The following is a 12017-nucleotide window of genomic DNA, read 5'->3' as shown; positions in this document are numbered from 1 at the left end:
ACTTGCTTGATTTGGGGGTGGGGGGCCTGACACAGTTGAAGGTGCTGAGAGCTTTTTTTCCTGAGCCAGAATGGAAGAGACCTAGCAGGGCGCAGCGCCTCCTGCAGCCACCAGGGGGCAGCACCTGCCACCTTATCCAGCGAGGAGGCAGCACATTAACCCTTTCCGTGACAGCCAGAGTCGAGCAGGAGGGTTTGCTGAGGGATCAGCCGTCAGGTTGCAAATTCAGAAAGCGAGTGGGGAAACCAAGAATGGAAGTGAGGGGGTGCAAGAGAGAAGTGGTCCTGGACAAGTGATACCAGCTGAGCATAGGAAGAGCGGGGAGGGGGGGCACCCAGTGGCTAATTAAATGCCCATTACGGGAAACCCACAAGAACAAACTCTCTTCCTATTTCAAAGCCATTCAAGTCAGTGGCCATCACTTGGGGGGGGGGATTCCAGCTGCTGGCTGCCAGCCCCCCCTTTTCCTAGGCTGGTCTGGGGGGTGGGTTAACCCTTTGCCTCCACCCACCCAGAGGTACCATCCCTGCCTCCACCTTGCCAGGGCTCCTGCAACAGCCTGAAAGGGCAGAGCAGCCCTGCCACCACCTCTCGTGGGCTGCCCCTTCCTAAGGTCTCCCCCTTGGGCCTGGGGCCAATTATGTGGCACCCTCCCCAGCCCCAGTGTACTGGAAGAAGCACAGATCAACAGTGTCATAGCAATGATTCTTCAACATCAGCTTTGTTGGACTGGTCGTGTGGTTCAGATGCCTAATGATCGTCTTCCAAAGCAACTCCTCTACTCCGAACTTAAAAATGGAAAGCGTAATGCTGGTGGTCAACAAAAGAGGTTTAAAGATTCTCTCAAGGCAAATCTTTTAAAATGTAGTATAAACACTGACAACTGGGAAACACTGGCCTGCGAGTGCTCCTGTTGGAGAACAGCCTTTACCAAAGGTGTCCTGGGCTTTGAAGACACTTGAACTCAGGACGCAAGGGAGAGACGTGCGGAGAGGAAGCCTCGCTTGGCAAATCCACACCGTGAACAACTCCTGCATGGAAATCCCACTGTGGAAGGACGTGTGGATCCAGAATTGGCCCCCACAGTCACTTACGGACTCATTGTTAAAACCTTGTTTATGGAAGACAATCTTACTCAGCTACGAGGGATCGCCAAAGAAGCCGACGACTGAATCTGCCGGAGGCAGTCCAGAGAGCCCCCCACCGCCATCCTCTGCCTCTTGCCAAATAAGGAGATCAGAGCCAGGCTCCCCAGGGAGACATCACTGGGTGCAACCGGAGCCAAGGCTGGGGGGGGGGAGCCTGGTGCCTTTCTCCACTGAGGCAAAGAAGGGGCTCACCCCCCCCCCACAGCACCAGAGGGCCAGGCTAGCCTGCACTCCCTGCACAAGGGGGGCAGAAGAAGAGGCTAAGTTGCCCACTGCCAGTCTCGCCTCCTTCCCTGCCACCTCCTCCAGGTGGCCAAGCATCCATTTTTCAGCACCCAGCCAAGGGCACAGAATCATGGGCTTCTTGTGGCTCTCGTTGGACTCCCTGCAAATGCAGGAGTCACGGTGGAAGCCTCATCGCTGGGGGGCCACCAGAGCTTTGCACAATTCAAAGTGTTGGTGCTGACCTTGAAAGCCCCAAATGGCCTCAAAGGCCCAGTAGACCTGAAGGAGTGTCTCCACCCCCATCCTTCAGCCTGGACACTGAGGTCCAGCTCTGAGGGCCTTCTGGCGGTTCCCTCCCTGCGAGAAGTGAGGTTACAGGGAACCAGACAGAGGGCCTTCTTGGTGGTGGCGCCCTCCCTGTGGAACGCCCTCCCAGCAGATGTCAAAGAGAACAACAACTACCAGACTTTTAGAAGACATCTGAAGGCAGCCTTGTTTAGGGAAGCTAATATTTGATGAATTCTTGTATTTTAATTTTTTGCTGGAAGCCGCCCAGAGTGACAGGAAACCCAGCCAGATGGGCGGAGTATAAATAATAAATTATTATTATTAAAAGCCACCCCCCTGAAGGAGAGTCTACCACCTTGAAGGTGGGAGGCGAGTTTCCAGCTGCCTTGGATGCGGCAAGAGGCCTCTGGGCAGAGGCTGGCACAGGTTGGCACAGCAAACCACAGAGCGCCATTGAGGGAGAAGGAGACAATGGGCACGTGTGCTCTTTGGGGAGGGGGGCAGGCAGGAGGGAAGCGGCAAAGGCATGAATGCCCCACTGTATCTCCTCTGCGAGCGAGGACAGGGCCACGCCAGGGAGGCCGCCGTGGGGTTTTCTGCCTCCTCCTGCTGAAGGGGGCCAAAGGGCCGCGTGAAGTCATTGTTTTTGGAAGGACAGCCTGAAAAGAGTTCATTTCCAGTCATTAAACCTGGTAGTTAAACGGTGTCTGCCGTGCCAGTTGGGTCCGTGGCTGCAAGCTAAGCAGACCATAAAAGGCCCTCCGCCCCCCAGGTCCCTGCTGCGCTGGGGTTGCCAGAGGAACTGAGGAAAACAAGGCGCAGAGAGGAAATTGTGCAACTATGAAGGTGCATCACAGAGTGCGGGGAAGCGAATGCCAGTCGAGTGTCCAGATCAAGCGAAGTCCATTTCCCTCTCTTCTGCCTGGGCCAGGCCACACCTGGAATACTGCTGCTGGTTCTGGGCAACACATTTTAATCTGGGCGATGTAAATAATCCCGGGTCTGGAAACCGAGCCTTATGAGGAAGAGCTGACGGGGTGGGGGGGTGGCCTGGAGGAGACTAAGAGGAGATGGGAGAGCTGTCTTCCAATATCTCAAGCGCTGCCACACGGAAGGAGGAACACGCCTGTTTCTCCCTGCTCTGGAGGGGGGACGGGACTGAACTGATGAATTTAAGTTACAAGGAAGGAGAGTCTAAGAACCAAGACCTTGGTGACAGAAAGAGCTGCTTGACTCCCTCCGAAGATTGTGGTCTCTCAGAGGTTGGGTTGGCCATCTGCCTTGAAATCAGGGTCCCGTCCAGCTCTCTGAGTCTATAGGGAAGACAACCGGGGCAGGAGAAGCCTGTTTTAAAGCGAAGAGAGGAGGCCAGCTCTCTCTCCAGGAGGGGAATCCCCCCACTGGTGAAAAGGGCAGCCTCCCCACGAAGGAGGGGGGTGGGACCGGCTCCCCCTCACTTCCCAAACCCTGACAGAGCTGGAAATGCAGGAAGAGGCGGCCTGGGAAGGTCAGGAGAGGCCAGTGGAGAAGGCCTTGTTGTTCCCGTCCAAAAGGGATGTGCTGCGTGCAGCTGTTTATCCTGAGCTGTAAACAAGATCGGCAGAGGGGAGAGGCTGCGTCCCGGAGACGGCCACTGGGCCCACGCAAGGCTGCCACCCCCCAGCCCCAAAAGCGCTGGAGGCCAGGCTCACGGCCCCCAAAGGGGGAGGGCAGAAGGGGGTCACGGAGGCGGCAGCAGGAGCCGTCCTCAGAGCCCAGCCACGCTGGCATCATTTTTGAGCTGGAGAGGAGCCCCAGAGTTTGCCGCTGGCAGACAGAGAGAAAGAGTGGGGCAGGGACGGACTCTGGTTCACGAGAAGCAGAGCTGGAGGCAGGAGCCCCCAAAGAGGCTTCTGGGCACGTGAGGGGGGCCCAGCAGGATCCAAAGCAGCAATTCCTGCATTGCAGGGGCTGGACTAGATGGCCCAGGGGGGTCCCTTCCAACCCCATGATTCCCTGATGGCTTTGGGGGGGGGCCACAGGCTGCCTATCCCTGCAGCCGATCTCAGCAGCAGGTGTGCGACAGGTACCCCCTCCCCAGAAGAAAGCCCCCCCCCCCGCAGCCGAGGCAGCAGCCAACCTGTGAGCCGTTTGAGACAGAGTGCTTTATTACAGGATACACGGAAAGCAGACAAGACGGTTCACTGTACAGTGGGGAGGGGGTTCAGAGATGCTGCTGGGGGGCGCAGGGGTGCAGCAGCTGGGGGTCTGGGGGACGTCCCTGCAGCCAGATGCAACTGGGGGGAGAGGCACCTCATCCAGACACCATTGGGACCCTGGCTTGCTGCTGCCACTGGCAGCCTGACCTCTATATTGCCCCCCCCCCCCGTCGTCCACCCCTGAGGCTTTCGGCAAAGCCTTCGGCAAGACCAGGCGGCTCTCACACTCGCTCCTCCGGGCTCCCCGGGCTCTGATCCGCTCTCTCCCGGCTGCCGCCGCCTGCGCTGTCGGGGCTGGTCCGGCGGAGGACGTGCTCTGTCCGGAGGCCCCTCAGCTTCCCCAGCAGCTCCTGGATGAAGTCCTGTGACAGGAAGGAAGGAAGGGGTGAGTCCCGCCTCTTTCCGGCCGGTGGGGAGAGAGGGTCAGAGGCCAGGGGGGGCCCACAGCTGGGTCAAGACGGCCGGCAAGGGAGGAGGAAAGCATTCCCAAGGAGAGCCAGGCTGCTGGATCAGACCAGGGGCCCATCCACTCCAACATCCTCTTCTAAGGGACCAAATATCCGCCTACCTAAACCACAGAGCCTAGGGCTTGCTGATCAGAAGGTTGGCAGTTCAAATCCCCGCGATGGGGTGAGCTCCCGTTGCTCGGTCCCTGCTCCTGCCCACCTAGCAGTTCGAAAGCACGTCAAAGTGCAAGTAGATAAATAGGTACCACTCCAGCAGGAAGGTAAATGGTTTTCCGTGCGCTGCTCTGGTTCGCCAGAAGCGGCTTAGTCCTGCTGGCCACATGACCCAGAAGCTGTACGCCAGCTCCCTTGGCGCCGCAACCCCAGAGTCATGCGACTGGACCTAATGGTCAGGGGTCCCTTTACCTTTAGGGGTCCAGGTAGACTGCCTCTGGAGCTGGAGGTTCCATAAGGACTTCAGAAGAGCCTGGCTGTGGTCAAAGGGGCCCCACCCTCTCCAGCGTCCTCTTCTCACAGTGCCCCCCCCCCCGAAACTGCTCCCCATCTCCCTGCCTTGAGAGCAGCCAGGCTGGCTAGCCCTGGGGGGAGGGGCTCCGTGCTTCTCAGCAGAAGGGATCCAGTGGGGGAGGCAGGGGGTGCTCTTAGGAGTGACCAGCTGGGATTGGAACGCCAGGAATCCCGGGAGGATCCAGCAGCCATCCCAGCAGCCACCGGGAGGGAGGGGGGAGGGGGGAGGCTGTGTTGTGTATCTGGGTGGGGGGGAGGGCTTTGCGCCAGCGCTGGGAGCTGCATCCCCTCCTCCTCCTCCTCCTGCTGGGAGAAGCTTCATCCGGCAGGTGCTCTGGGGGGGGAGCAGAGCGGCTAATTCCCCTTCCCCCCCCTGCAGGGTAAAAGCCAGAGGGGTCCCTGGGGGTCAAAGAGCAAAGGCACCCACCTCTGTGTCCTTGTGGCAAGACTCCAAGATGCTCTGCAAAGAGAGGAGAATGAGGAACGGCTGGGGGGGGGGGCCCTTGCATCTCAGCCCCCTCCTCTGACCCTGGAATTTGGGGAGGGGGCAGCAGCAGCAGAATCTCACTTCTCTTCGCTCCTGGTGCAGCTGTGAACCCCCCCCCCGAAGCCTCCCTCCTGCCCAGGCCCCCTGGCCCCTCGGCCTGCTGCAAACTCATCTCCCCTTGGATAAAGTGTGGGTGCCCTTCCACTTTAAGCTCTTTTGGTTTCGATTTATTACTATCTGGATTTCTTTCCAGCTGGCGCGGCAACATGGCAGGCGTGCTTATCAATTGCACCAACGGCCTTTACCCCGCGGATCCCTGGCTATTGCACCCAGGCACGAAGCAGAACTCGCTTGCTCACAAATGCACAGAGGCTGGAAATCTTATCACCAGGAGCGCTGGATCCTGCCCACCGGCCTTGGGAGAGGACTGTAAAGAAGCCGCCTTATACAGAGTCAGACTACTGGTCCATCTAACTCAATACTGTCTGCACTGGCTGGCAGCACCTCCCGCCCAGCCCCACCGGGAAATGCCAGGGGTTGGACCTGCAGCCTTGTGACCTTCCACACGACACGATGTCTCTTTCAGGGATCTCACCCAGAGGGGTTCCCTGCACAAAGCTCCCTCCCTCCAAATTTGGGGCACAGGAACATGGGCTCCTGCCTCAGCCTGGCTGAGAGCGCAGTCTCCAGGCTGACTTGGGAAAGGCTCTGCAGGGTTTTGGACACAGGGCTGTTTCCCTGCCCCACCGGAAGACGCTGCCAGGCTAGGATGGGTAACCCCTTGCAAGCCACGCAGCTGCCCTGGCACTGAGACAGAGCCCCCCCCCCCGACGGCAGCAGCCCCCTGCGCCAACCTGCAGCTTCTTGGCCCGCTCCTCGTCTGCGGCCATCTCCAGCAGATCGTCGATGTTCACCTCGTCCGGCATCTCTGCTTCCTGCAACGAAAGCCAGGGGGTCGAGTTGGGTCTCTGCGGGACCAAGGAAAGGGATCTTGTGCCCAAGGAGGCCTCACCAGGGACCAGCCCCTTGAGAGGACTCTGGAATAGGGGGCCAGCCCCACAAGCAGGCTAGCTAGGAGACCCTAAGAACAGAAGATGGGCCAAAGACCCCTGGGGTCCAGCAGCCCTGCTCTCACAGTGGCCAACCCAATGCCCTCCGGGGAAACTCATAAGTGAGACCCGGGTGCAAGAGCAGCTCTCCCCCTCCAGTGGTTTCCAGCGGATTCAGAAGCATCGCTGACCAGGCAGGCAGAGCGTAGCTATTAGCCAGAGAGCCCTCCCTGTGTGCTCTGCAAAGAGCAGAGGCCGGCAGCTCCATCCCAGGAGCAACAGCCTTTGTCTCCATCGCAGTTGGCCCCTCACCCCTCCCAAATGCCCCCTTTGCCACCCTCCTTCCCGAGTCTGCCCCTGCCGCTTGATGGAGGTAGAAACTGTCTCTCATGCCTTGTGACGCTGCCGTTTCTACGGGGATCTGCACTCGGTATTCATCACTCCTGTTATACAAAAATCTCAAAATGGGTCCGAACTTCAATGTCTAGAACTCCTGGTAGAGGACAAGGATCTGGAGATCACGCTAAGGGTGGCCAAATTCTGTGCAACTGCCATAAAACTTAGGGAACAAGTGGTACTACCAAAATGATTAAGGTTTTAAATGATAATTATAGGTTATATTTTAGTGATCAAGATTTTATATATATTTAACTGCTGCTATATCTGAATTGGGAGTGCCTGGTCACCTCATCTGTCTCCTGAGAAATCTCTATGTGGGACAAGAAGCTACAGTTAGAACTGGATATGGAACAACTGATTGGTTCAAAATTGGGAAAGGAGTACGGCAAGGCTGTATATTGTCTCCCTGCTTATTTAACTTATATGCAGAATTTATCATGCGAAAGGCTGGGCTGGATGAATCCCAAGCCGGAATTAAGATCGCCGGAAGAAATATCAACAACCTCAGATATGCAGATGACACAACCTTGATGGCAGAAAGTGAGGAGGAATTAAAGAACCTTTTAATGAGGGTGAAAGAGGAGAGCGCAAAATATGGTCTGAAGCTCAACATCAAAAAAACGAAGATCATGGCCACTGGTCCCATCACCTCCTGGCAAATAGAAGGGGAAGAAATGGAGGCCGTGAGAGATTTTACTTTCTTGGGCTCCATGATCACTGCAGATGGGGACAGCAGCCACGAAATTAAAAGACGCCTGCTTCTTGGGAGGAAAGCAATGACAAGCCTAGACAGCATCTTAAAAAGCAGAGACATCACCTTGCCAACAAAGGTCCATATAGTTAAAGCTATGGTTTTCCCAGTAGAGATGTATGGAAGTGAGAGCTGGACCATCAAGAAGGCTGATCGCCGAAGAATTGATGCTTTTGAATTCTGGTGCTGGAGGAGACTCTTGAGAGTCCCATGGACTGCAAGAAGATCCAACCTCTCCATTCGGAAGGAAATCAGCCCTGAGTGCTCCCTGGAAGGACAGATCCTGAAGCTGAGGCTCCAATACTTTGGCCACCTCATGAGAAGAGAAGACTCCCTGGAAAAGACCCTGATGCTGGGAAAGATGGAGGGCATAAGGAGAAGGGGACGACAGAGGACGAGATGGTGGGACGGTGTTCTCGAAGCTACAAATATGAGTCTGGCCAGACTGGGGGAGGCAGCGGAAGACAGGAGGGCCTGGCGTGCTCTGGTCCAGGGGGTCACGAAGAGTCGGACATGACTAAACAACTAAACAACAACAATATCTGAATTGTCTCTGTTGTACCCAATTGCAATTGGATTTTCTGTTTTATGATTTTCCTGATATTGTTAAGTGACCTGGAACTGGTCTGTGACCGTAATAATAAAATTCATTCATTCACCATCCTTCCTGCAAAGACTCGGCTGGCGGCGCCACTCCCAGACTCCCTCTAGAAGGAGGGAGCTGCTGCCCCTCTGCCTTCCTCCAGCCCTGGGCTGCTAAGAGGGGTCTTGCAGAGGGGCTGCGGAAGGCAGAAGAGGCCGGGCCACGCTCTGCTTGTGCCTTGGCCCCCAGCAGCCCCCAGCCCTGTCGCCCAGGGAGGAGTGGGCCAGCTTTTATTTGCTTTCATTCTCTTCGTTTTGCTGGCTGAAAGGGTCAAAGCCTTCTGGGGTGGCTTGCAAAGTGGAACCTGGCTATGCACACACACACACATACCAAACATTAAAATATCCCTGAAAAAGAAAAGGGCAAGATCAGTTAAAGGCAGGCGACTCCCTCCAGGCCTTTTCCAGACCTGTTTGTCAAGGCGGGAGCTTATTCCGTAAGGATCGGGCATCCCGTAGGGATCAGGCCCTGCCGGGAAAGGACGCCTCCTTCCTCCTCTGCCGTCCAACCGGACAGACCTGCACTGCAGGGCCTCCTGATCGGAGGCTGACCGGAGGCCTGAGCTGCTGACACGCCTGCAGACAGTCCTGGAACCCAACCCAGCCCATCGGGGCCCCAAAGGGAGACCGGCAGCGCTTGGCACTGGGCTCAGCCAGGGCAGCCGGCAGAGAACCAGCTCTCCCCATCGCTTGCCCCCGTAGCTGCAGCCTCCCAGGGCGTCCTGACCTGAGCAAAGGGGTTCAGGGGGAGGTCTGCAGGCAAGGCGGGGGCAAAGGCTGCTGTGTCCCCCCCCCCACTGCTGTGCGGCTGCAGAATTAGCCGGCCAGCTGAGTCCTGCTCCGCTCGCTGCAACTCCCCTGGGATGCGCCAAGCCAGCCGGGCTGGAAACTTTCCTTTCATGGCAGGGTTGCGGGTGCCTCTTTTATAGATGGGTCTGGCTCCTCTCCGCCCCCCGCCCCCCCCACCTCGCTCCCTCCCCGGCCTCAGGCTGCAGGAATGCATTCTCTTCCTCTCGAAAAGCCACTCTTTCGTGGGACCAGCTGAGGTCTGCCCCCCTGCAAGCCACCCCAAAGCAGCCCCTTCGTGGGGGGGGGGACGACAGGAGGAGGAGATGCTCACCAACAAACCGCCGTGTGGGCTTGGGATGAAGGGCAAGATAATAATTCAATTAATAAAGGCAAAGTCAATAGGTCCAGGTCGCCTCCAAGAGCAGCACAGAAATGGTCTTAATTATTATTACAGATAGGTAGCCGTGTTGGTCTGCCATAGTTAAAATAAAAAAAATCCTTCCAGATGTTACCCTTAAAGACCAACTAAGTTAGTTCTTGGTATGAGCTTTCGTGTGCATTCAGGTATCTGAAAAAGTGTGCATGCACACGAAAGCTCATACCAAGAACTAACTTAGTTGGTCTTTAAGGTGCTACTGGAAGGAATTTTATTTTAATTATTATTGTTGCTCTTCTTAATAATCACAGGGGCAGCATCCTTGCGTACTTCCAGGGGGGTCTGGGAAGGGACCCGAGTTCTGATTCTGCCTTTCATTGCTCTGCAATATTGGGAGGCAGAAGCCACAGTGGCGGGGGGGGGGAGCAGGCAGGGGGCCCCTCCAAGAGGAGCTGGACTGAGGTGGGGTGGCAGCAGGGGAGGGAGGGGGGATGGGCAAGCGAGACCAGCCCCATGGCGGGGGGGGGGGAGCAGAGGCCTGTGCATGTGGGGGTGGGGGGTGCAATGTGGGATCCACAGGAGAAGAAAGGCCTGGATGAAAGAAGGAAGGAAGGATCCAGACTCTCCAGCCAAATCAGAGCAGAAAAGGATTCCCACTAGGAGACGGTGCAGAGAGAGACAGTGTGGCACAGTGGTTGGAGTCGGACCTGGGAGACCAGGGGTCAAAGCCCCACTCAGCCATTAAGTTCACTGGGTGACTTGGGGGGCAAATCACGGCACCTCTCAGCCTCGCCGGCCTCACAGGGATATACCTATGCCTTTTTAAAATGTGTTTTTCTGTTGGGGGGGGGAATGGGGTTGTTGTTTTTATTTTTATTATGTATTTTGTGGTTTTATATCTTGATTTTATTTTGTGAACCTCCCTGAGACCCCTGGGTATAGGGTGGTATAATAATAATAATAATAATAATAATAATAATAATAATAATAATAAATGGGGAGGAGAACCACGCGCCCCACTTTGACCTCCTTGGAGAAAAAGTTGGGGAATAAATGCAAGGAATAAATAAACAAGGCAGGCCAGCTTCCTTTGCCAGAATCTGACCGGCTGCCCCATCTTGCTGGGACTGGGCAGGGCTCTCTGCTTCCCGCAGTCCTGCCTGGGGCCTTGGCAGTTCCCTGCCCCTGAGCTGAGACCCTCCCCCCATTTCACATCCTGGCACCATATGTCTTGGGCAGTGCCTTAATCCTGCCCGAGGGCACGTAATCAAGACAGATCAAGAAAGGGATTTGGCGAGATTAATGGGGATTCTGCCCATCGGAAAGCCACATAGAAATATTGGGGTGGCAGGAGAGGAAAACGGAAGGGGGGCCAGGAGGGAGAAGGGGCTGCAGCAGCCCCCCAGGGGGGCCAGAAGGGAGAAGGGGCTGCTGCAGCCCCCCAGGGGGGCCAGGAGGGAGAAGGGGCTGCTGCAGCCCCCCAGGGGGGCCAGGAGGGAGAAGGGGCTGCAGCAGCCGACCTGTTCCATCTTCAGGGATGCCACACAGCTGGGCGATGGCATCTGGGGCAAGAGAGGAGCAGGCCTGGCTGGATCACAGATCCCTAGCACAGGAAGAGAAAGGATCACAGACCTGTAGTGTGAAAAGGGATCCCATCTGCTCCAACCCCGGGCAATGCAGGGATATTTTGCCCAAAGGGGGGCTAAAGCCCACGAGCTGCTGTCCCAGCAATGACCAGAAAGTGGGGGCAGCTGGGTGAGGGGGAGCAGCTCCATCCTGAGGCTTCCTGGAAACAGCGACTTCCTTCCCGGTGACCTACAAAGAGCCCACGCAGTGGCTGGGAGTTCCGCAGGCTAAATGAGCCCTGCTTCTTCCGTAAGAGGATTCTGCTGCCACTCTCCTGTCGCCCAAGGTTCCCTCTCGGCAGCTTCGGAGCGGGGAGCATCTCTTTGGCCCGACCCTCAAGCCTTCTTCCCTGCGTGAGCCTCCTTGGGAAGCAGCTCGATGCCCCCTGGAGTTCCCTTCCAGCTCCACGCTCCTCGGATGCTAAACCCATTGGCGTAGGGTGGGGGGTGCAGGGGGGCCGGCCGCACCGGGCGCAACATCTGGGGTTAGGGTTAGGGGGCGCAACATCTGGGGGTTAGGGGGCGCAAATTACTTGCCTTGCCCCGGGTGCTGACAACCCACGCTACGCCACTGCCTAAGCCCACACGCCGCGCCATGCCGGGCCCCTCGCTCTCCAGGGAGAGACCCCCGCCTCCAGCCCCTCACCAGATGGCAGCCCGCATCCTGCCCCTCCTGCCCCCTCTGTCGAGGCGGCGCCCGCAAGGGGAGCGGCGTCAGCAGCCGCGCCGGAGGACCCGCGGAGTCTCCCCGAGAGGCTTCCGACGGGGCGGGCGGGCGTCCCTCCGGCCCTCGCTTCCCCTCCCTCCGGCCCGCTCACCTGTCCCCGGTAGAGCTCCTCCAGGCGGCCGTCGATCCACTTCTCGGTGTCGAGGCGCCGCTGCAGCTCCCGCCGGTCGTACTTGACGGTGACCCTGGCCTGGCGCCGCTGGATGCCCGGGCTGGGCGTCCTCTCGGCCGCGCGGCCGCCCCCCGGAGACAGCCCGGCCGGGCGCGCCGGCGAAGCCCGTCCCAGGCGCCGCCCCACCCGGTGCGCAGCCATCGCTCGCGCCGACGGGGCGCCCGCCG

The 12017-nt window shown here is 57.8% G+C and overlaps 1 protein-coding gene across 1 annotated transcript; it reads right to left on the bottom strand.

The window, feature by feature from the left end:
• Positions 1-3790: 3790 nt before the first annotated feature.
• PPP1R14A (protein phosphatase 1 regulatory inhibitor subunit 14A) lies at positions 3791-12017 on the bottom strand. The gene is made up of 4 exons (XM_082231404.1): positions 11770-12017; positions 6175-6255; positions 5261-5293; positions 3791-4221 (listed from the first exon to the last, which is right to left on the bottom strand). Exons 1-4 carry the CDS (start codon positions 11989-11991, stop codon positions 4081-4083), a joined length of 477 nt encoding a protein of 158 aa, XP_082087530.1. The 5' UTR covers positions 11992-12017; the 3' UTR covers positions 3791-4080.

This window comes from Podarcis vaucheri (genome assembly GCF_965113315.1).
Source record: "Podarcis vaucheri genome assembly, chromosome: 7".
Classification (NCBI taxonomy): Eukaryota; Metazoa; Chordata; class Lepidosauria; order Squamata; family Lacertidae; genus Podarcis; species Podarcis vaucheri.
Note: the sequence above shows the minus strand (reverse complement) of the source record. Positions and strands in the feature narration are given on the sequence as shown.

Coding starts and splice junctions, on each gene's coding strand:
- PPP1R14A (XM_082231404.1), bottom strand. CDS start 11,991: ATGGCTGCGCACCGGGTGGGGCGGCGCCTGGGACGGGCTTCGCCGGCG. Junction 6,256..11,769: donor AGGAGCTCTACCGGGGACAG/GTGAGCGGGCCG, acceptor CTTTCGTTGCAG/GAAGCAGAGATGCCGGACGA. Junction 5,294..6,174: donor AGCGGGCCAAGAAGCTGCAG/GTTGGCGCAGGG, acceptor CTCTCTTTGCAG/AGCATCTTGGAGTCTTGCCA.